Consider the following 23685-nt stretch of genomic DNA (forward strand, 5'->3'; position numbering starts at 1 on the left):
CCGGCGCGTGCGGGGAAGGCCGCGCGTCTCTATCGTCCCGGCTTCCGGTCACGTCATAGCCACGCGCCCGCCCCGATCCCGGCGCCCTCGGTCGGCCCGCGAGCCACGCGCGGCGGCCGGGCGGAAGTGCCGCGGAGGCTGCCGGGAGCGCACGCTTAGCCGCTTGGGGGGCGGGCCGGGCATGCGCCACGGGCGTTTTGGCGGGAAGCGCGGGGCAGGCTGGACAATGAGACTGTCCGCCGCCTGAGCTAATAAAGCTGCGCGGGTTTTGAATCGCGGCGCGTTTCCCGCCGCCGGGGTCAGGGGTCGGGGTTCGGGTCGCGGGGCGGAGGGAAGAGTGGGCGGGCGGGAGGCGCCGGCGCCAGACGCGGAGGGAAAGAGCCACGACCAGCCGCCGAGAGGCCGCGGAGCCAGCGACGACCGAGCCAGCCGAGCCGCCGCCGCCGCCGCGCCCCCATGGCGGCCGCCAAGGTGCGGCCGGTCCCGGGCGGGGGCCGGGCGGGGACCAGGGGCCGAGGCCGCTGGCGGCGGCCACGTGGGCGGCCCGCGCCGCCGCCGCTAACCCCCGCCGGCCTTCGGGGTCGGCCCCTGCGGGCCCTCCGTGGCGCCGGGACTGTGCTCCCGGGAGCGCGACCGGGGGCCCGAGGCCTTCCGGGCCGGGGCGCGCGGGGCCTGGGGGCTGCGGGGCGTCCGTGTGACCTTGGGGCGGACCCCCGTGGGCTGCGGCGCTGCACTGGGGCGTGAGCTGGCCCTGCCTCCCGCTTCCCCGGGGCTGGCGCTCACCCCGCCGCTCGCGGGGCCGCCGGGGGCTCTCGCCTCGGGCCACTAGCTTCGGGCTCGGCCCCCCTTGCGGGCTCCCCACCCCACCCCACTCCACGCTCGGGCGCCGCCTCCGCAGCGCTTCATTCATTGAGCCCCCGGGTCGCGGGCCGCCGCGGGCTTCTGCGGCGGAAACTCGGCCCTGCTGCCGGGCCACGAGCCCGCAGCACACGGCCCGGGCCGGGGCGGCTTTGTTGGCCGCTGGCATCCGCCTCGTGGTCGCCGAGCGGGCCTTGGCCGAGAGAGGCGCCCGGGGCCGCGAGCTCTTACCTGATGGCGAGTCCGTGGAGGTGCCTGGGAACCTTGGGTTTTTACTGGTATTCCAGCCACGTGTGCTGCCCGACCCGAGCCTGCAATAGGCTACTTTGTAGTTTTCCAAGCGGATCAGTCTTTGTGGTTCTGATGTATATGGTTACTTTTAACTTAAATTTCGTTTTGGTTTGGGGCTGGAGGGATGGCGTGAGAATGGGGAGCTGTGTAAATAGTAGCAATCTGGTAGTAACTCTTTTTCTTTTTAGTAAGCCAGAGTTCTAATGTCTCTCATCCAGTAAAAAAAACTCCCAGGGTTACTTTTTGCTTAAAAAGTAACATCCTCAGGACCCTCTGTCCCCGCCCCTGTTTTTTGCTCTCCGGCTACAAATCTGAGGCTCTGAGGCTCTGGGAGATGGACCTGTTTCTCGGGTCCCTGGGTTTTGCCATAGGAGCCTGTGTGCAGATGTAATTGGTGTTGAGGTCCAGTGTCGGTCCCCCTGCTGGGTTTCTGCAACTGGACCTTTTGCACACCAGCCTTTCCTGGTTTTCAGGCAGGCTCTTGGTGTGGGGTGATACTGTTCGCTGGAGGCGCTGCGTGGTGGAGCTCAAACCAGCAAAAGTCACCTCTCCATCCCTCCCTCCACAGGACACCCACGAGGACCATGACACCTCCACAGAGAACGCAGATGAGTCCAACCATGACCCCCAATTTGAGCCTATAGTTTCTCTTCCGGAACAAGAAATTAAAACGCTGGAGGAAGACGAAGAGGAGCTTTTTAAAATGTAAGTGACCGTGTGTTGCTCCAGAAGTAGGTATCTTAGGTACAGTAAAATTGAAGTTAAGAGTCTTGTGGGTGTATCACTGTTGTTCTTCCTTTTGTTGGAGAATGGCTTGAGCAAGGGGGAATCCCCCCATGGAAATCAAGGCTCACTGTTCAGATTCACTCAGCAGCTGCCCCATGCCAGGCAGGGTGCACAGGTGACCCTTGTCTTGGTGCTCATTTTCCCTTCCCCCATAATCCTGGGTGTCAAAGCCATTTTTATTGATTTTACTTGATTGCACAATGAACTTGGGTGGTCTTAAATCTCTGGCTCAGTATTTTGAATGTTCTGGTGATGTCAAGCTCCTAAAGCGCAAGGAGAAAGGGACCATCTGCCTCCTCATGTGAAGGGACAAGACCCTGAAAATAAGCACCAACCACTACAGTAGGTGGCCTCTGTGCATGGTTTGCCCTGAGTTCAGGACTGCATCTGCACACTCTGGTCCTACAGGTCCTGTTGCTGGGGCTCTTAAGTTTAGTTACCTGTTTTTTGGGAATAGGTTGGAGCATTTTACAAGCTCCAGGAATTGCCCACCCTCTTGAAGGTGCCAGATTAAGCTATTTGGGAACTTGCGGGATGGAGGGAAGGCTGGTGGTGAAGAGAGATCACCGTCGCCCCGGCCTCCTCTTAAGGCAGGCTTGGGACTGCAGAGTGGCAGGTCTCTGTCCCCAGAGACTGGGTGAGATCTCTGAAGACGCTCGTTATCCAGGCATGTGCAGACCAGAAGTGATGCTGCACTTGGGGTGATTTTATTTGGGGGTGGGTTGGCGTTGCTGTTTTCCTCTGCCTGCATGGGGTGGAAAGTGGACTGGTGCTCTAGATGGAGGCTTTCCTGGGGATCAGCATATCAGGTCCCTGTCTTTAGGCTGAAGCTTCAGGGGATCCTCGTAAGGATTAAATTGTCCCACTGAATAAAATGAGGTCAGAGTGGGAGAGCTGTCTTCTCCAGGAATGGGACCTTAGAGTGGACTCAGGTTGGGGGCCAGAAAGGGGGGTATCGGCCTGAATCCACAGGACAAGGATATCCAGCTCACTGTTGACTCTGCCTTGCTTATTGTGCGCAATGAAGGACCAGAGTCTGGAGGTTTGATCCCATGGAGGTCACCAGACCCTCTAGGTTGTGTGCAGGCCCTTTGCTGGGTGGCAGTCTTTGGCCTTGCTCTGTGACTCTGGGCACAGGCAGTCCTGCTAACCAGGAGGAGGTCTTTGTTGAGAGGGCAGGTCTTGAGGAAAACATTGCAGCTGTGAAAATCTTATCTTTGTTTTGTTGCTTTGAGGGCCACACCCAGTGATGTTCAGGGATTACTCCTGACTCTGTGCTCAGTGATCATTCCTGATGGGGCTCTGGGGACCATATGGTATGCTAGGGATCAAATCCTGATTAGTCCCTGCTAGTCAAGAGCCCTACCCACTGTACTTTGTCTCCAACCCATTTTTCTTTCATGCCGGTGTTTTGACTTGTATGTATTTAAGTGCACAGAACAAGTTCTTTCCAGCAAATGTTTGGTTGGGTCCTCTTTTCTGTGCATGTCTAAAGCTGTTGCTCACTGACTTTTCTTGAAGGCGTGCAAAGCTATTTCGATTCGCTTCAGAGAACGATCTTCCAGAATGGAAGGAACGAGGCACCGGTGATGTCAAGCTCCTGAAGCACAAGGAGAAAGGGACCATCCGCCTCCTCATGAGGAGGGACAAGACCCTGAAAATATGCGCCAACCACTACAGTAGGTGGCCTCTGGGCATGGCTTGCCCTAAGTTCCAGGACTGCGTCTGCATGCTGTGGTCCTGCAGGCAGGTCGCTGTTTGGGCCTCCCCGAGCCTGGGAGTGGGCTGCTTCCCGAGACCTTCTGTTGGGTGCCTTTTACATGTGGAATAGGAAGCGAGGCTTTCTTGGGCTCCTCGGCCTTCAGCAGGGTTTGGAGCGCAAGAGGCATGTCTAGGCAGATGGGGCCTGCAGGAGCCGTGGAGAGCCCAGTAAGAGCCTGTTCGTGTATCAGGAAGCCTGGGGGGTTGTGTGGGGTGTGGTGTAGTCAGTGTCCTCTCTGTATTCTGTCCCCACGTCCTGGGGCTTGGTGGGGGGCACAGGCAGGAATGGGCTCTCGTCCTTCAGAGATGTTGTGGGGGGTAGACCACCAGAGACCTTCAGGCAGGCGCGCAGGCCTGGTCCGGAGAGCAGCAGCAGGAAGTTACCAACCAAGCTGCTTTGCTGTCGACTGTCCCCAGGGCTTGGAGGGTGTCTTTGGGCTCCTTCCCTGACCTAGTGCTGAGTCTGCATGTTTGGTGTCTCACATGGCTGGTGAGGCAGGCATGGGTCCTACGGGGTGATTGTTGATGAGGGCCTGGCGGCACAGCGCTCTGTGGTGCGGGAGGACGGGTGTGCCTTCGCCATTGTGTGCTCACTAGCAGGATCCGCACGCCAGGGCCTGTTCCAGCAGCCCTGCCCCACCCGGCCCGCTCCGCTCCCCTCAGCTGCAGTGTGGAGCATTCGCTACTCCCCTGGGATTCTCCCGGTCTTGCTAGGAGCTGGGGTGTTCCTGTGGGTGTTAAGTGGACCTCAGGCCTGGTGCTGATGAATTGGGTGGGTGGTGACAGGAGGCAGCCCTGTGACATCTTTTATGTACTATGACAGCTCTGACTTGTCAGAATGACTCCAGTGCAGACGAGATGGCTCTCCTAATTAAGTTGACTAGTATGTGCCCAGAGCTGTGAACAGGTTGTCCATGTGACCCTAAAGATCATCCAGAGGCAGGGACCAGGTGTCTTACTGCACTAGAGTGCTCATGGCTCACCTGCAGTGGGTCTGCCAGGAACCCAAGGAGATGGCGCGGTGGTACTTGCCCTAGCCTGTGGGTTCTGCCTTTCTTCATGTAAAGACCTGCCATGAGGGGCTGGAGCGATAATAAATAGCACAGTGGGTAGGGCATTTCCCTTGCACGTAGCCGACCCGGGTTCGATTCCCAGCATCCCATATGGTCCCCCGAGCACCATCAGGAGTAATTCCTGAGTGCAAAGCCAGAAGTAACCCCTGTGCATCGCTGGGTGTGACCCAAAAAGCAAAAGCAAAAAAAAAAAAAACACCCTACCTCAACATACTGCTGTCCTCTTGCCCTGGGGCCCTGTGGTCTTGCCAGTGGAATGCTGGGAGTGGCTGTCCTGGTCTGACCACATGCCGTATGTGGGTGACAGTGTACTTCCCAGTTTCCCAATTTCTGCCTTCTCTCTGCTCATTCCTGGTGGTGTGGCGAAGAGTGAATATGGCTCTGTGGCTGCCTTTTAGGGGGGCCACTTGACTCGTGCCCACCCTTGGCCCAGACTCTGGGGGCTGCTTTGGCTGGGCAGGACCAAGGGAATTGAATGTTTACTCGGAGATTCTGTGTGACTGGGGAGCACATAACCTTGTTCCCCGATTTGATCAATGAGTGTTTTCAAAGGTGCAAATAAAAATCTTCATCCCACAAGCCTCACACCAGGTCTGCTTGACCCCATGTGGGCCCTCCTGTGGTCTTTGAGCTGGGATGTGTGTGCGTGACAGTCACCATCCTCATACATCATCCTTCCACAGTCACACCGATGATGGAACTGAAGCCGAATGCGGGTAGCGACCGCGCCTGGGTCTGGAACACCCATGCAGATTTTGCTGACGAGTGTCCCAAGCCGGAGCTGCTGGCCATCCGCTTCCTGAACGCTGAAAGTAAGCCAGGGCTCACAGTGGCCCTTCCACAGTGTGTGACTGACCACAGGGGTATGGACGAGAATGGGAACTTACACTTACAGGCGGGGGGGCTTTTCGCAAAGCACTCTGGGAGCCTTGTCACCACTTCCCTGAGGCTAGTTTTGGATGTGGGTGTGAGGCATCCCCTAATAAGTTCTCAGACAACAGTCCAAGAGTCCGCAGAGACCTGTCACTCATACCAGGACAGTGAGGGCCAGCTTCCATGGGTAGAGACTGGAGGTTTCTGGTATCCCTTGTGACACCCTCTCCCCGCCCATATATTACGAAGGAAATGACTTAGGAATAGTGCGTTGAAGGGAGATCTACGGTTTGGGAGGAGGATGGGGGGTTTTCTATGCCCTTGCAAGAGATTGTGTGGGGACTGTGGTACCCAATCTATGTGTTCACCTACCCTAAAGCTCTCTGAGCCTCTCCTTTTGGGACTTTCTGCCCTTCAGTTCATAACTCTGATAAATTCATTGCCCACTGGCAATTGAGTTGGATCTCCAGGTGGGACTGGAAAGTTCTAATCATAATAGTGATTGGTTTCCCTGGCAGTCAGCCTCCACCCTAAGTGCTTCCTCCTGGTCACCTTATTAAGAGAAAAGGAGCTGCCTTTAGCGTCTCAGTGTTCTTCAGAGTCCAGAACTCTGGGGGAGTTTTAAGCCACAAGGTAGATGCCTGCCGTAAATAATATTTTGGTGATCTAGTTTCTTACTGTGAATTGGCCCCATTACAGGTCATGTAACCGAATGTGGAGGGCTGTGGAAACTTTTTTTTTAATATAAAAACCTTTTATGGACTTGGTTCTTTATAAGTTGTATCAGTAAATGACTTATATACCTAATTTATAAACTAGATACCAGGAATTGCACTTACTGGATCAGTCGCATTTTAAGCTACCATCTCTGGTCCCACAAGTGTAATTGAAGAGCTTCAGGTCTAAATCCCTGAAAGTCACAGTAGCATGTGGTCACTTGAGGTAGGAGTCCCAGTGCCTGAAGCCTCAAACGTGTATTTTCTTTACGTCAAAGCCTGTGTGCCGGTCGGAGCCGGACTGAGACCTGTAAACCAAGACTGACCTCCTGGCTGGGGCCTTGTTCTAATCTAGTTAAAAATTGGGTGGTGCTGGGTACACCCTAGAATCTGGTAGGTGCTGATTGAGCCTGGCCTGTGGCCCAGAAGCGAGGTATAGCCAGTGGTTGCCTGGAGCGTGATTGAAGAGCACAGGCCTACTGGGCCTCTGAGCCTGCTGGAACCGTGCTGAATCGGATGGGCAGCCTCGCACAGGCCCGCCTCCTAGGGCTCTCAAGGCAGTGGCAGCAGGGTCCCCGTGGAAGCAAGGCTCAGGTCTGGACAAGTGACCTGGCTGTTCCTGAGCTCTCTGAGCCCTGCCTCCTCGGTCAGGTTTTGTTTGCTTCACTGCGTGAGACTCTTAGGACCATCTCTTCTTTCTGCAGATGCACAGAAGTTTAAAACAAAGTTTGAAGAGTGCAGGAAAGAGATCGAAGAGAGAGAAAAGAAAGGTGAGGTGGGGGGGGGGCGGGGGGAGGTTCCTCCTTGCAGACTCACTCTGCACCCTGCTGCAGCACCAAGCATGGGTGCTTTTTCAGTCTGCCACAGAAACATGCCGGGGGCTGGTACTGCTTTGACCTATCAAAGTGGCGGAGCTGCCATGGGGACACGGGGTGCTTCGTGGGGAGCAAGCTGGGTGGGGGTGCCTGAGTGGATGCAGTCAAGACACGGGGTCTAGAGTCACCTGTGCCCAAGGGGCTTCAGAGGTGGCTGGAGGGTGGTAAGCAGTGTGACGCTTGCTGGCGGGGGGTGGGGTGAACCCGCTGCGGCATGGCTGTTGGTGGGTCAGTGCTTTGTTCTTAACTACACACGCCGTTCATTGTTGTGCCAGGATCCGGTAGAAACGATAACGCTGAGAAAGTGGCAGAAAAGCTGGAAGCTCTTTCGGTGAAGGAAGGGAGCAAGGAGTCTGAAGATGCAGAGACCAAGGAGAGCGCCGAGGAGAAGCAATAAGTCATCTTCCCTTGTTTTCCTTCCCTGCCTTTCTTTTCCTTTTTCTTTTCTAAAATTCTGCCCTGCCCCTCTTTTCAGTTTTTTATTCTGTTTTGTTTTTAAAGGGACTTTTATAAAGAACTGAATTCCAGCATTAAGCTTGTTTTTCTAAGTTTTTGCCCCATTGAAGATGACTACAGAATATCCATTCCCCAGTCATGAAAATGTACTGTGCTAACTTTCTTTTCCATAGTGGAAACATTTATAGTCATCAAAACAAGTGAATAAACAACACATTTGAACCCTGCATGGCGGGCAGGCCCATGTGTGCGCCGGCCCTGTCCTGGGAGCAGAGGGGTCCTGCTGGCTGCGGGCAAGGTGCCAGACTTGGCTTGGGGTGGTCTGCTGTAGCCTGGCTTCACGGCCCACTCTGCTGTGTCTCTCCGTTGTGGGAGTTGTGGCCCAAATAGAGAAAGTCTGGTGCTGGGTGCCCTGCCTTCCTGTGAAGTCCTGAAGAGCCACTTCTGGGACTGGCAGCAAGAGGAAGTACTGTTTTTTCACTCCTTGGTACCTTGGCTTTTGGCATCAGCAGGCCAGGCCTGGTTGATTCGGGTGGGCGTGGCCAGTCTCTGGTCCCCACCACCCTGGAAAAGGTCTGCTGGGGGTGCTTATAGGTTTTTAAGTCAGAAGTGTTTGCAAGACTGCCAGGAGGTTCATCCTGTGAAGAGGGTTGCCTCTGTAGACACTGCTATGAAGGAAGGGTTGTCGGTGTACCAGTACTTTGGTTTGGGTTTGTGGTCATCCCGGCTGTGCTGAGGACACAGTGCAATGCTAGGAATCACACCTGGGACCACACAAATGGAGGGAAAGGACACTGTCATTGAGCCACATCTCCAGCCCCTGCCTGCTATTAAGTGCACTGTCCTGCCTAAGATATATATGTGTGTCCCCGAAGACCATCGAGACTGAGGAGCCCTCCGCCTTCCTGCAAGGAAGGAGTCCTTGGCCATTACCTGCTGGCTGAGGCGCATGTGGTGTGGCCCCTCTACTAGCTGGAGTCTTGTCTGACCTGTGTGCCCAGCAGAACCTGTCATCTGTACCCCTTTTGAATCTCACGTCCTTGTTCCTCTTGTGGATGTCTCCAAAGGAAGCTACACTGAAGATGAATGCCTTGCAAAGCCTAGGTGGCTCTTCAGGAAGGCGCCCAGGGGGACATGAAGCTTTTGTGCCTCCTTCACCATGATGGGTTGGATTGGGGACACTGAACTGGGATCGGCAGATGGGATTCATTTGTGCTGGCTGTGGCCCAAGGGCTTGAGCCTCCCCAGGGAAGACTGCATAGAACAGGCTGTCTTTGCGTTGGGCTCTGCTTAGTTATACCTCATGTAAGCCTCAGACTGGGACTATATAGCCGGGAAGGGCCCTCAGAATGGCTGGGGAAGGTGGAAGTGTGGTTTAGGGTTCGTTTAAGGATGTAGCTTGTTGCCACTGGAGAGCAAGGAAAGGGAGACCCTAGCCGGAGTATTTGTATGTGCCTTGACTGAGGTAAGCTGGGATTGAAGCCCTGATGATCTTGAGGATGGAGCGGGAGAATTTCCTGGAAGTTGGGAAGGCTTTCTGCTGCTCTTTGCTTTCCCCTGGGATTCTAGCTCCTTGGGGAGAGGCCCCTGGGTGGTGGCTCATCAGCAGTAGGCAGTATTGGTGAGAAGGCTGAGATTCCTGCATCAGTGCAGTCCCAGGAACTCCCCACAGAAGGTGTCGAGCCCTTTGTATCCCAAAACGGGTGCAGACACTTGTGGGTCAGCAGTCCTGCCCTGTCATCCCTCCTTGGTAGTTTGGGGTCCTTCCCCAGAGCTTTGCTGAGAATCTTTCGGTGGGAATTTTCTGTCTTGTTTTCGGACCATCCCCAGTGATGCTCAGGGGCTACTCCTGGCTCTACAATGAGGAATCACTCCTGGAGGTGCTTGGGGGATCATGTGGGATGCTGAGGATTGGACCGGGGTTGAGTGCGTGCAAGGCAAGGGCCCTCCCAACTACTGTGTCCTGCCCCTGTTCTGCTGGGTATTTGCTTGTCCCAACTGTCTCACCAGAGGACTCTTGGGGCCCCTCTGCTGGAAGGATGAGAGTCAGGGCATGGTGGGAGACTGGCAAGAGTATTCTTGCCTGGGGTCCCTGTTTATGAAGTCCCTGGTCCCGTGACCCCCTCCTGAGTACTGGGCAGCTTGGGCAGAGTTCAAGAGTGTGTGCTTGAAGGTAATCGGCAGGGTCTGCTGTTAGCTCAATTTTGTGCTGAGACGTGCATTAGTTTCCTGCCCCTTTACTGCTCGGGTGCCTGCCCCCCATGCTAGAGCGTCCCCCCCCCCCCCCCCAAGGCTTCCCAAGGGCAGAGACTTAGAGGAGCCGGCGAAAGAAAACCATCACCATTTCTGCTGATGAGCTATATGAAGTCCCAGAGGAGCTGAGACTTCCCAAGGCGCTGGTCCTGACAAAGGGACTTCTCAGCCAGGAAGTCCCAGCACTAGGCCCTGGGGGTGGCTTCTGGGCCACCTGGGCTCTGGCCACAGGAGCAGATGCACAGGGTCATGGAGTGCCTCAAAGGGTTCCTCACCTGGGAGGAGGCTAGTGGGTCTCCCAGAAGGCATCTCACAGCTGCTGGGGAGAAGCTTTCGCTGGCCCACAGTGGGAGCACTGGAGCTTGGCTGAGGTCGGGCCGCAGAGGGGGTGACCAGCAGGTTCTGGCGGTGGCCCCAGCACGGGGAGGCCTCGGGTCCACCTTAAGCAACGGCTGCAGCATCAGGCACTGGGTGGGATTTCCTGCCGGAGGGTCTGCCCGCCGACCTATCCCCGGCAGGGGCAGGCTGCCCGGTGCTTCCCGAGGGAACCCCGCCCTGGAGTGGGAAGCGGCTTGCCTGGCCGTCGGGGGACTCCGACCCACACCAGCAGGACAGGGGAGGCCCAGCCCGCTGCACGTCGCGGTCCAGCTGTGCAGATTGAGTAGAGTGGGCGGGGAATAAGCGACCAAGTGTCCCTGCAGTGTCACACTCATCCGCCCCCTCCAGAGTGCCAGGGGTCCGGCCTGCCTGGGATCTGCGTAGAACAGGCCGATCGCTCGCGCCGAGGTGCTGAAAGACGGATCGGTGTCAGCAGAGGCCCCGGCCCAGACGCCCGGGCCTTCGGGTGGGAGCGAGCGCGGGTGGCATTCCCCGTGGGGCCCCCCGCAGGAGGAGGGCGTGGGCGCGCAGGGCGCGTGCGTGATCCCGGACGGGCGGGGCCGGGCGCGGCGGCGGCGGCGAGGCCCCGCCCCCCCGCCAGGCCCCCGGCCCGGCCCCCTCGCCGCCTGGTCCACCTTAAGGGGCGCGCTGACATCAGCGCGCCGCCGCTGCCCGTGGGGTGGGATTTCCTCCGCCGCCGCCGCCGCCGCCACCGCCGCCGCCGCCGCCGCGGGTCCTGCGCCGCGATCAGCCTGCCCGGCCCGACCCCGGCCGGCCCCGCCCGCCCGGCCCCGGGGAGGGATGCGGCGGCGCGGTGCCCAGGATGCCCCGCAGCCCCGGGACGCGCCTCAAACCCGCCAAGTACATCCCGGTGGCCACGGCCGCCGCGCTGCTGGTCGGCTCCAGCACCCTGTTCTTCGTGTTCACGTGAGTCCGCCGCGTCGCCGCGCCGAGGGGCACGGAAGGGGTAGCGGCCAGGGACAGCGCGGGCACAGCCGCGGGGTTTGGGGAGCAGGGACCCGGGCAGGCTCCAGGCTGTGAGCCGGGGGAGTGCTAAGCCCCGGCCGGCCGAGGCCGAAGGCCCGATTGTGCTCGAGCCGCTACCCAGCAGACAGGTGAGTGCTGGGTGCGAGATGGGCGTGTGCCAAGCCAGCCCTGGGGTGGAGGCACTGCCCAGGGTGGAGTTGCCAGGGCCCGCCAGCTACCCACAGCCCCCAGCCCTCCCCAGGAGCAGCTCCGGGGGTGGCTCTTGGGTTCCCTCCAGGCTGCCCAGCTTGGGGTCTCTGCCAAGTTGTTCCCAAGTCCGTGTGGCCTGGCCAGGCGGCCACATGCCCGCCCTATAGCCAACCGACACTGGCCTGGCAGTGCCCTCCGCCCTCCCTGACCTTCCTCTCGGGAAGGCTGGGTGGTCACAGCTGGAGGGCCCAGTCCAGGCCACACCCTGGTGAGCTCTGGGACACCACGGCAGAGGGCAAACCCGAGCTTCACCTGGGACATTGGCTGCCTCTTGCCCACTCGGGGTGCCATAGTGTGCTGAAGACACGGCCCCCTCCCCACCTTGATTGCCCCAAATCCCTCAGGGTTCTTTTAGGCACGAGGGGTACTCGCCAACCCCCCTAACTCCTGTTTCAGCTTTGCAGATAAGCCTAAGGCCAAAACAGCCTCGGTGACCCCCACCTTCCATGGGCCTGTGGGGCCTATGCCCCCTGCCCAGGTGCTAACCCACCGGCGTACATGAACCTGGAGAAAGGGTGGGCAGGAACCAGCCTGGCACCGTGGCGTCTTCCGCAAGAGCGAGGGTGGCTGCCATGTGGACGGGGTGTCTGTGTTGGACGCCTGTGGGGGCCGGGGCTGGTGGGCGCCACAGGCTGCCAAGATATGTTAGAAGAGGCCGATGTGGATGGGCTTATTCCTGGCTCTGATGAGAAGGCAGGTTCTTGCCACTCAGACGCCGTGAGGTATGGGGCCGAGGGAGGGGCAAGTGTGTAGTGAGCTAAGGCCCTCAGAGGTCTTCAGTCCTGGCCCGTTGCCCCAACCCCCCTGGCCTCCTGGTCTCCATTTCTCATGCCCCTGGGACATGGCTTTCCTCCGGTCTTTAATAAACAGTGCCTGTTCTCTATGGGGGACTTGTGGAATACGAAGAAGGAGCAAAGTAGAAAGACATCAGACCATCCCCACCCCAGAGTGACCCAGGCTCACCTGCACGTCTCCGCAGCCCTACCCTTCCAGCGAGCCCTCAGCGACCCTGAACTTCCCCATAGCACCCGGCCCATGGGGCCTGTCTTCCTGCCTGTTTCCATTCCATAGCTGGGTTCTGCGTTCAGGGACCCTGGTCCTGCCAGCTGTGCCTCTCCCTACCCTATGTGGGGCTGTCTCTCTGCGCATATTGGTGCCAGCAGGCCCTGCGACAAGGATCGAGGCCCAGGTGTGGTGAACTGGGGGCCACAGCCATGCCAAGGCTGCTTACTAGGGGTCATATGCCAGCCAGGCTCAGCCTGTCCCCGTCCGTGCTTCACTGAGTTCCTCTGAGGGAGCTGGGCGCTCAAGCAGGGCTCTGTGGGAAGACTAGGCCCAGTAGTGTCCCCCAGTTTGCTAATTGGGGCACACTGGGCCTGGGTGATTCCCCTTTGGGGTCTGGCCTTTCGTCACTGAGCACCCACACTTCAGCCTTGTTTCTGGGCCCAGACCTGCGGCAGACTCAGACACACCTGCTCCTGCCCTTGGGGAGTCCTCAGGGCCCCCGTCATGGGATCCCTGTCTGGAAGTAGGAATGGGGTGGCATGTGCCACCGGGCGGGTGCCCAGTGTTCCTTCGCTTCCAAGAAACCTCCCTAGGTCCCGGTTGGGCCTTTCCGTCTGGGGCCCACGAGTCCTTCATAGTCTCAGGGCCAGGCTGGGGCAGGTGCTGGGAATAGGCCACAGCGGGTTGTCAGCCAGGCCGGTGCTCCTGCCTTTCCCTCTTCCACTTTGCGGATCCTGTAACCGTCAGAGTCTGGGCTACATGGTGGGTACCAACCCCTGCTGCTGGGCAGGGTCTATGCGTCAAGGCTCTCTGGGCCAGTTCCCACGAAGGACCTGAGCACATCTCCAGTCCCAGACACATCTCAAGGAGCCGCCGGAGCTCGGCCAGACTGCAGTGGGCCCCTCTGGCAGCGGCCCCTGGGGAGGGGCCCCTGGGGGTGGAGCTCACTGGGAGCCCTTGCCAGCACTGGAGCAGGCGACTGGCCCCTGGGGCCTCATTTTCCCCATCTGCTTGGCGTCTGCACCAATCTGATGGGCGGGTACAGGCTCCTCAGGGCCAGAGGCACCCAGTGGCCCAAGGAGCGTAGGGTAGCGTAGTCCCTCCGGCCCACATGCCCATGCTAGTGAGGGCCCCTCTTCCACGGTGTTAATGAAGAACCCATTTAAATGAAAACGGCTGAGTTAAAATTTTCCATTCCGCTTTTAGCTGCGGCGAGCACGCAGCCCCTGCAGAGCCCTCCGCCCGCACTGGGGTGGCGTCTCCCCCGCTGCCCAGGCAGGGCTCGGGGCTTCAGCCTGAGTGTGGCCCTGCTGCTTGGGAGGAGGGGGCTGCACGGAGAGGAGCATTGGGACGTTGAATCTGGGGTGCCCGGCCCGCCAACTCCCCAGGGTCCACCGTGTGTCTGCAGCCAGCAGGGGGTGTTAGGGCTGGCCTAGAGTGCTCCAGCCCCTGTGTGGGAATGGGGTGCTATCTCCTTAAGTAGGACCCCCCCCCAAAGGCGTGGGGAGCACTGGGAAGCACTGCCCACCCTCACGAGCCTGGCCTGTCTTGCTGCAGAGCCCACCAGGGCACAGGGACATCCAGGGAGGTCAGAGGCGGCTGGAGCTGGGTTGGATGGGGCATGTCAGGAGCCTGTGCATGGGCAAGGGTGCATGTGTGCTGGGTTGGGGGGTTCACGTCGTGTGCCTGAGTGTGCACACCTGTGTCTGCCCTTGCTCATGTGCATGGAGCATCCGCACGTTCCGTGTCCAAGCGCACATGCCTCAGAGCTGGTGGGCCTGCACAGTGAGCCCACGGTACACACACATGCCAGAGCATGTTCGCGTGTGCATGTGTGTTCCTGCGTGTTCTCGCTGGGGTGTGTGTCCGTGTCTGTGCCAGTGTGTGCTCATTCCTTTTTCCCCTCCCTGCTTGCACGCTACTCTAGGTGGCTGGGTTCCCTGCACAGGCAGTCTCAGCCCGCGAGCCTGTCCTTGTGAGGCGGGAGCGGCCGATGATATGCGTTCAGGTGCCAGCAGAGCGTGGGGAGGGAATGCATGGGACTGACTGATCCTGAATCCAAGACAAAGCGGGGGACGTAGGGACAGTGGGCAGGTCCCCATCTGGGAGCCTGAGGCCCCCAAGCCGCCCAATGCCAACTAAGGCCCTCTCTGCCTGAGCCCGGTAGATGCAGCCCAGGCTTGCCGGTCAGGCCTGGACAGAGGCCACCGCATGTCTCACTACACGTGTTGCCTGTCACAGTACAGGCTTCCCGATGTGCCCCGTTATCATGCAGTTGCAGCTCCCACCCCCGCCCTGGGCATCTCTCTCATGGTCACGGTCCTGTCCCTGGGGCCTGGCTGGGAGCATGCGGCAGCCCCCAAGGCTGGCCCCTGCCCTTCATTTCTGTGTCATGGGTGGCATGGCCTGGGCAGCAGGGAGGGTACGATGCTCGGTCCACTGGGCTGCGCTGGTGGGCAGCGGACTCTCTGGATTGATGGGAGTGATGGGCGAGGCCCGCTCTCCGGATTCTCCCCAAGTCCTGCCCCCAGAGCCGGAGTCTGCGCATTGCTGGCGCGCCCCTGCTCCCCAGGGCCCACGGCTCCCCCGGTGCCTCAGGCTGGCTGGCTTGCCTTGCCACACTGCCTTGCTCCCGAGTCTCCGCGGTTGAAACCAGGGCCCTCCATGTCCGCACTGCACACATCGCAGCCGGCCCCTCCCAGGAGGGGCTGGGGAAAGTGACCTAGCAACTGAGCTGCACCGGGGGACGCCCCTCGCCCCAACTGCTGGGCACGCCGCAGGTGGCTCTCACCTGCCTGCCCTCCCTGCCGCCTTGTTGAATGACAGCGAGTAAGCGGCAGTGAACCGGGTGGAGCACCACCCCGGTCCCGGCATGCAGCGTGGGCGGGGAGCCAGGTATCCACCACGGAGTGTCTCGGCGGCTCCGGTCGGGGTGCCAGAGCTGAGGGAACCCAGGCCCGTGGGTCCTGGCGAGGAGGCAGGGGTAGCTGGCTGCTCACAGCCCGTGAGTGCTGTCGTGGGAAGTGGGATCTTTAAATAGCCTCTTGCTTCCCACTAAAAATAGCAAAGCTGCTGCCATGGAGGTGGTTGCCGGGGCGGCGGGGCTGGCTCAGGGCCAAGGCAGGCGTGGGCGCGCCAGCATAGCCGACACGGGCCCTGGGCACTGCTCACCTCACTGGTGGCCAGGATCACCCTGTCCTCACAGTCAGGGGCTGCTCTGGGGATTTCCCAGCTAGCCCCTCCCAGTCCTCAGCACCTGAGTGCCACCACGTGGCCTGAAGAGCCAAGAGCTGGGGGGGGGGGGGGGGGGCTGCTACCAGAGCAGGTGCTGAGGAGCCAAGTGGGTGACAGGGTCAAGCCAGGGGACGCTGGCCATGTGCCCGAGGACTGGCAGGTTCCCCGGGTCAGGGCTGCGGCGAGCGGCCACCAGGATGTGTAGAAGGTCTCCAGGGATCCAGGAGGGAGCAAAGTGGAAAGAAGGGGCCCTCACCCGACACCCACCCTCAGGAACAGTAGTGATGCCTACCGTGAAGCCAGGGCAACCCAAATTCCAGATGCCCCGCTAAGACTCTCTGGACTCAGGACGGGTCTAAGGGAAGCCGAGGTTGGCCTGAACCAGCCCATGGGGGTTTTCTCTGTGTCCAGCAGCCCCTGGGAAGTAAGGGTTCACCCTCCCATTTCAGGGCTCCGGCTCCACGATAGTGGGGTAGCGGGGGTGAGGTGTCTTGACAGTGGGTTACTCTAAATGGGGTGGCCCCAGGCCTCCAAACCTCTGGAAACCCGAGTTTCTTCTGGGGGTAGCTGGGATCGGATATGGCACAGCAGAGCCCACATGTATGCCGCCTACAGCCCGGGGGGTTGGGCAGAGGTGGGCAGGTTCGTGGTCAGCCTGTGACAGGAGTGACCGCTTGTTGCCTCACTAAACACCGGGGTAACTCGAAGGTCCAGCCAGCACATTGCATGTCCGTGCCTACTGCCTCTGGCCCCACGGCCACACAGGTGTCCATGGTTGACCCGAGCGGTGTCCCCAGTCATTCCAGTCTACAATGGCATCATCTTCCTCTTTGTCCTGGCCAACTTCAGCATGGCCACCTTCATGGACCCTGGCGTCTTCCCCCGAGGTAGGGCTGAGGGCCGGGCCTCTTTCACTCTCACTCTTGTTCCAGTGTGAGTGTGGGGGGGAGCCTTTGGGTGGGAGGGGGCGGGCAGAGAGGCCTGGAGGGCTGGCAGGGGACAGGGCGGGGACCTGCCAAGAAGACACTTTCCCCATGGCCTCTCCCCACCCCACCCCGCCGCAGCGGATGAGGATGAGGACAAGGAGGATGACTTCCGGGCCCCGCTGTACAAGAACGTGGATGTGCGGGGCATCCAGGTCCGCATGAAGTGGTGTGCCACCTGCCACTTCTACCGCCCACCACGCTGCTCCCACTGCAGCGTCTGCGACAACTGCGTGGAGGTGACTGCTGCGCCTGCGCTGCACTGGCCCCTCCCACCCCTCTGCCCCGCCCCCTCCCTCTGCACCCCGCCCCCTCCCCTACGCCTCACCCAGTGCCCCCTCGTCCCCATCTGCCCTGACGCGCTGCTCCTGCCCAGGACTTCGACCACCACTGCCCCTGGGTCAACAACTGCATCGGGCGCCGCAACTACCGCTATTTCTTCCTGTTTCTGCTGTCGCTCAGCGCGCACATGGTGGGTGTGGTGGCCTTCGGCCTGGTCTACGTGCTGAACCACTCAGAGGGGCTGGGTGCCGCGCACACCACCATCACGTATCCTTGACCTGACCCCAGCAGGGGTGGCGGTGGGGGCGCTTGGCACAGGCTTGGTGGAGGCTGGGTCAGGGGTCCTGGGGTGGGGGTTGGTGTGAGGGGCCTCCGTTCCCCAGGCTCTGTCAGCCCCTCACCCTGGGCCATTGGCCTTAACGGGGCAGTATGGCTGTCATGTGTGTGGCCGGTCTCTTCTTCATCCCCGTCATCGGCCTCACCGGCTTCCACGTGGTGCTGGTCACTCGGGGGCGCACCACCAACGAGCAGGTGTAAACCCTGGGGGCGCCTAGAGGGGTGGGGGCGAAGGGGTCCCCATGGGCTGATGGGGGTCATGCGGGATTGAGGGAGGGGAGGGGGGTTGGGCTTGGGGTGTGCCCACAGGCGCTGCGCTGGCTCCTTCCTTCCTGTGGAAGGTGCCACCGCCAGGGCCACCGCCTTGGCCCAGAAACCCCATGGGGCCCCCCAAAGACAGATAGAGGCTGCCCCTCAACAGCCTCAGCCTGCTCCGCCCTCTGCCCGCCTGGGCCTGGATCCCGGGTGCCAGGCTGGCTGAGGGGGGGCCCGTGTCCACAGGTGACAGGGAAGTTCCGAGGGGGCGTGAACCCCTTCACGCGTGGCTGCTATGGGAACGTCGAACATGTGCTGTGCAGCCCCCTGGCACCCCGGTGAGGCCCGGGCGGGGTGTGTGGGGGGGCAGCTTTGCTGGGTTTGGGGTGGGGGGCAGCGGCAGACCCTAAGCCCGGTCCACTTTTGCCCTTGGCAGGTGGGGCCGGCCCTGGCCTTGGGGTATGTGTTCAGGCCAGGTGGCTCTGGCCACTGACCCCTGTGCCCTGGTGCAGGTATGTGGTGGAGGCCCCCCGGCTGCCCCTCGCGGCTCGCCTGAAGCCACCCTTCTTCCGGCCAGAGCTGCTGGAGCGAGCCGCGCCACTTAAGGTCAAGCTTAGTGACAATGGGCTGAAGGCCAGTCTGGGCCGAAGCAAGGTGGGGACCCGGGGCTGGGGAGGGCTGGAGGTGAGGGCCGAGGTCCCCGGGCAGCAGGGAGGCCCTCTGTTAAGTTCCCAGGCCCCCTGCTCCCCACTGACCATGCCTTCTCCCAGTCTAAGGGCAGCCTGGACCGGCTGGATGAGAAACCCCTGGACCTGGGGCCACCCCTGCCCCCCAAGGTGGAGGCCAGCACATTCATCGGCGACGGGCAGACCGCACGCCCTGGCAGTGCTGGTGAGGTGGGGACATCCGAGTGGGGGGCGGGGGCACGACTCACCCCAGCCTGACTGCGGACCTCCACCTCTCCCCAGAGAGCGCCCTGTCGGCACAGAGGACCAACCCCCCTACGCCGGCTATGTACAAGTTCCGGCCCGCCTTCCCGACGGGTCCCAAGGCGCCCTTCTGCGGGCCAGGGGAGCAGGTGAGGAGGCCTTCGCCCCACCCCCAGAGCGCCCTCCTCGGGGCCCCTCCTCTCCTAGGGAGGCTTGGAAAGGACCCCCGCCCCCCAGCTTGGAGCCTTGCGGGGGAGCTGGTCAGGCAGTCCTAGCCAACCCCCTCTGCTGGCAGTGCCCAGGTTTGGTAGGTGGTGCCCCCGGGAGCATGTGTGCCGGATGCTTGGGATTCCACCACTGGGAATTCTGTAAGGCCCACGGGAAGGCCTGGAAAGAATTTGAGATGGTTTGAAACAACTCATTTGTTTTCCTCAAGTCAAATAAAATAACCAGTCAGAGCTTTGGAAGCCCTGGAGGCTGAGGGCTGAGGGGGTCCCCAAGTCCTGGGCTTTCCTTATTTCCCTACTTTCCCAGGGGGCTCCCCCCCTCCTCCCTGGCCCTCAGAGTGACCGATATAGTGGGGTCATATGGGGGAACGTGAGGGGACCAGTGCCTTCCGTGCCTGTCTCTCCAGTAGACCTCCCTGGGCAGCATGGGGTATCCCTGCCCCCTAGATGGTGGCGCCCCCCCACCACCACCCTCCGGGCATGGTGGGATTTCCTCCTGGCATTTCCCCCATGGACAGTTCCAGCGGGTTAGCCAGGCCCTGGAGGTTATGCACGTCCCTCTGCTTAGTCCCATGGGGTTAGAGGTTCTGCAGATTCTTGTCCTCAAGCGCTGGTGCCTCAGAAATCTTTCCTCTGATGCAGAGATGCCCCCTGGGGGATCTTGAAGGTCAGCCTCGGCCTCGGGCAGTGGCCCAGGCAGCACTCGGGGTGGGAGTCCAGAAAGCAGCCTTGGCCTTTGCTGACTCTCGGGGGAGTCCACTGAGGAGCAGTCCTGCAGGGGGTGGGGGCCGCCGCCCACTCCCGCTCCTCCTCCGCGGCTGATGGCTTGGCAAGGGAGAGGGTGCCGCTGGGCGCAGCTTGCTGCCCGCTCCCGCCAGTGGCCCTGGCTCCCACGTGGGCCCTCTCTCCGCCTGCAGGTGACCGACTCCCTGGCCCTGGGGGACGACAGCTTGGACTTCGAGTCAGAGCCCAGCATGGACCTGGCCGAGTACTCGGCCGGCGGCCTGCGCTCCGCCTACCCGCCGTCCCCGCCGCTCAGCGCCACTGACGCCTTCTCCGGCGCCCTGCGCTCCCTGAGCCTCCGGGCCACGGGGCGGCGGGGCGGGGACCACGTGGCGCTGCAGCCCCTGCGCTCGGAGGGTGGGCCCCCCACCCCGCACCGCAGCATCTTCGCCCCCCACGCGCTGCCCAACCGCAACGGCAGCCTGTCCTACGACAGCCTGCTGAGCCCCGGCTCGCCCGGCGGCCGCGCCTGCCCGGCCCACCCCGCGGCCGGCTACCGCTCGGCCTACCTGCACCCGGGGCCGCCGGGCGACCCGCCGCGGCCCCCGCCCCGCAGCTTCAGCCCCGTGCTGGGCCCGCGGCCGCGCGAGCCCTCGCCCGTGCGCTACGACAACCTGTCCCGGACCATCATGGCCTCCATCCAGGAGCGCAAGGACCGGGAGGAGCGCGAGCGGCTGCTGCGCTCGCAGGCCGACTCGCTGTTCGGCGACTCGGGCGTCTACGAGGCGCCCAGCTCGTACAGCCTGCAGCAGGCCAGCCTGCTGGCCGAGGGGCCGCGGGGCCCCGCGCTGCGCTTCGGCTCCCGAGACGACCTGGTGGCGGGGGCCGGCTTTGGGGGCGCCCGCAACCCCGCGCTGCAGACGTCGCTGTCCTCGCTGTCCAGCGCCGTGAGCCGGGCGCCGCGGACCTCCTCCTCCTCCCTGCAGGCGGACCTGGCCAACAACAACGCCCCGGGGCCCCGGCCCGGCAGCGGCTCCCGCAGGTCGCCGGCGCGCCAGGGACCACCCTCCCCGCCCAGCGCCCCCCGCTCGCCCTCCTATGCAGGCCCCAAGGCCGTCGCCTTCATCCACGCGGACCTCCAGGAGCCGCCACCCGCCCTGGCCATGCAGAGGTGGGTGCCGGGGGAACCCTGGGTGTGGGGATTGCCGGGCGGCCTGCAGGAGGTGGGCGTGCTCTTCCCCGGCCCGGGCGAGGATGCCGAGGGCCTGTCCTGCGGCGAGCCTGGTGCTCCAGGTCCTCCTCGAGCGGGGGCAGACCCAGACAGTGTGTGTGTAGGGGGGGGGGGCTCCAGGGGCTTCTGTCCCTGGAAAGGGGGATCACTGCCCGTGCCCAGAGTGTCTCGGCCCTGACCTCCCTGGAAGCAGAAACGGGGAAACTGAGGCCAGGTGGGCAGGCGGCTCAGGTGAACCACTAAGGGTATTTGGTTTGTGAGACTGAGCAGTGCTGTGTGCTGAGGCCCCTTTGCTGGGCACCCCAGAATCTTGAGGGCATCACCCCAGCTGTTTCGGGGTGGCGAGTCAGGAACATGGCGGGAGGATGTTTGGGCAACACGGGCAGAACCCACTTGGTCAGCAAGGCAGGGGAAGGAGGCAGAGGCGGGCAGAGACAGGGAAGAGGGCCAGAGAGTCACTGCAGAGCCGCCCAGCTGGGGTTCCCAGGACGGAGCGAGGCCCGGAGTCCCTGCCCGTGTCCTCGCCTCTCCGTGCTGGGGTCGGGGTGGGCAGGGCTGATGGCCGTTGTGACGTCAGTGTCTGTGACAGCACGGTCCCTGCCCCAGCTCGGCGCTCTGCACAGGGCAGGGCTGCCCAGGGCTCCGTCTGTGTCTGTGCCATCTGTCCTGTCCCCTCTGCCGGCCTCTGTCCCACGTGGTCCCTCGTTCACCTTGTGCGTGCCTGTGTGTGCTTGTTTTGATGCAGGGACCACCCTCAGCTGAAGACCCCCCCAAGTAAGCTTAACGGGCAGTCCCCAGGCCTGGCCCGCCTGGGTCCCGCTGCTGGTCCCTCGGGGCCCCCCGCCAGCCCTGCCCGGCACACGCTCGTTAAGAAGGTGTCTGGCGTGGGCGGGACCACGTACGAGATCTCGGTGTGAGGACTGACCGCCACGCGTCCAATGTGGCACCACGATTGGACCCCCCTGCGGCAAGGCCCTCCCTCCAGACTTCACTGCCCAGGCCTGGTGCGGATCCGTCGGCAGGAGAGCGCCACCCGCCCCTCAGCCAGTCCTTCCCACTCCGCACCTCTGTCCACCCAGCGGTTCCCCTGGGTGTGGCCAGGCCAAGGGCTTCGGGATCTGGCAGTGCCCCGTGCCCTAGCTGGGGCAGCTGGATATGTGCTGCATCTGCATGGACTGCCCCTGTGTCCCCAAGGTGGTCACCAGCCTGTCCCCACCCACTGCCCTTCCAGAGGCCTCTGCGGCCCAGACACAGCTGCGGGCCTGCCTCCTGGCTGCTCCTAACCCATTGCCTTTCAGGGACCCGCTGGAAGCCCGGAGCTTGGCCAGGCCGAGTCTTCTGCGGGGAGCCCAGCCCGGCGGGAAGGACAGCCAGCCAGCTGGGGGTGGGGTCCCAGCTCTGTGTGTTCTGTCTTCCCAGCTGGTGGGGGGCGCATCCCCCTGTCTCTGTGCTGAGCTGCCCTGCCAGTGTCCCCTGTGTTCATGCTCGGGCCCCGCCGCTCCTGCCGCCAGGAAACTCGCTTTCATTGAAGCCTTAACCTCTGCTTTATGCTCTCGCGGGGGCAGGCGGGGGCTGGCACGGGACAGATGCCGCCCCGGGGGCCTTGTGCAACCAGAGGACCCCTCCTTGCCAAACTGGAGATGCTTCGGCCACAGGCCACCGTCAGGGCCTGACGGGACCCCCTGGGGGCGGAGGGGGCTCCACGTTCCTCCTGGCGCCGGGGGCCTGAGAGTAAGCACACGGCAGCGTCCGCTTGCGTTGTGTCTGTTTTATGTTTTTATATCGACATCTATATATCTATAATTTTATTAAAAAAAGAAAAAGAGTCCTTTTGATCATTTCCTTGAACAGGGCCAGGGCTGTTCGTGCCAGGGCTGGGGCCCCGGGGAGGGGAGACCTGGGGGGTCCGGCCTCAGGAGCATCCGTGAGGCTCTGCCTGGGCTCAGACGTGTCTGCCTTGGGGGCATTTCTGAAGACTTAAACCTGGGAGACGGGGCTGGACTGTCCTTTCGCTGACAAGCACGAGGGTCCCCTGGGTCAGCAGCATCTGTGGTTGGGAGAAAGGCCGGGGCTGCAGCCACCCTGGGGGTCCCCAAGAACACGAGGGAGGGAGAAGATAGAAAAGGGGCTGCATGTGGGGCCACCCAATGGCTCAGAGTCTGGGGTGCCCCTTCTAGGCACTGTGACTACACTTGCAAGTATCACCTCACCTCCTCCTGGTCCTGCCACCAAGAGCGGGTGGGGGGTGGGTGGGGGCGCGGGATGGCGGGTGGGGCTTGCTCCAGGGTAGGCGCTGTATAAGGGGAGGGGAACTGGGCTTGGGTGCCAAGCTGGGCAGCCTTGTCCTGTGCTCACTTCCGCTGACCTCCTCCTTTCTGCTTCTCTCTCACGGGACGGATGGACACTGCGGCCCGCAGGGGGCGGATCGGCGCCTGCAGCCGTGGATGGGGGCGGCGTGGCCAGCCCCGGGGCCCCCCTGGCCTGCACCTGTGCCACCTTGGCTTCCCTGAGGACCACCCAACTCTGCGGGTGCCCTGGAGCCCTGCCGCTGGGGTACCCCCGCGCGGGGCTGTCTGCCGCCTGCACTCCGCTGCCTCCAGCCTTTTCCCCAGCCTCGCAGGCCCTGAGAGAGACAGCAAGTAGGCAACTGCGGGGCCTGCCCCGGCCCAGCCCGTGATGCCACGGACCCCAGCCCCCCTGTGTGGGGGTCCCTCCCTCTCCACCAGCCACTTTGACTCCCAGCCCACAGGGTCCTATGGCCCTGTGTTCACCCACCTCAGGAAATCCCCAACCGCTGCAGGGCGCCAACAGTCCAGGCGGGCTGCCCAGACCTGCTGGGACTAGCATGGCCTTGGGGGGTGAGTCCAGCCCCCTGCCCCTCTTGCCCAGCCAAGCACTTTAGAAGCCACTTCCTCCCCGGGGGG

General features: G+C 62.0%; 2 protein-coding genes and 1 non-coding gene across 5 annotated transcripts; all 3 read left to right on the forward strand.

Annotated features, from left to right (window-relative positions):
- Positions 1-314: 314 nt before the first annotated feature.
- On the forward strand, positions 315-7916 carry RANBP1 (RAN binding protein 1). Its single transcript, XM_056120351.1, has 6 exons — positions 315-471; positions 1718-1854; positions 3457-3614; positions 5453-5581; positions 7063-7128; positions 7509-7916. Exons 1-6 carry the CDS (start codon positions 457-459, stop codon positions 7628-7630), a joined length of 627 nt encoding a protein of 208 aa, XP_055976326.1. The 5' UTR covers positions 315-456; the 3' UTR covers positions 7631-7916.
- Positions 7165-7291, forward strand: LOC130029975 (small nucleolar RNA SNORA77). Its single transcript, XR_008793423.1, has one exon. It is a non-coding gene; the product is annotated as a small nucleolar RNA SNORA77 (small nucleolar RNA).
- A 3037-nt stretch (positions 7917-10953) lies between the features above and the next one.
- ZDHHC8 (zinc finger DHHC-type palmitoyltransferase 8) lies at positions 10954-23437 on the forward strand. 3 transcript variants are annotated; one of them, XR_008793349.1, is made up of 12 exons: positions 10954-11247; positions 16561-16682; positions 16860-17017; positions 17155-17327; positions 17489-17591; positions 17898-17989; positions 18164-18305; positions 18422-18542; positions 18620-18729; positions 19725-20701; positions 21507-22145; positions 23179-23307. XR_008793349.1 is itself a non-coding variant. In XM_056120340.1 (11 exons), exons 1-11 carry the CDS (start codon positions 11144-11146, stop codon positions 23402-23404), a joined length of 2328 nt encoding a protein of 775 aa, XP_055976315.1. In that variant the 5' UTR covers positions 10954-11143; the 3' UTR covers positions 23405-23437. The 3 variants fall into 3 exon arrangements, 2 of the variants coding, with proteins under 2 accessions (XP_055976315.1, XP_055976316.1); XM_056120340.1 differs by lacking the exon at positions 21507-22145 and having other exon boundaries at positions 23179-23437; XM_056120341.1 differs by lacking the exon at positions 23179-23307 and having other exon boundaries at positions 21507-22586.
- Positions 23438-23685: the final 248 nt, after the last annotated feature.

This window comes from Sorex fumeus, unplaced genomic scaffold (assembly GCF_029834395.1).
Source record: "Sorex fumeus unplaced genomic scaffold, SorFum_2.1 ptg000043l, whole genome shotgun sequence".
Lineage (NCBI taxonomy): Eukaryota > Metazoa > Chordata > Mammalia > Eulipotyphla > Soricidae > Sorex > Sorex fumeus.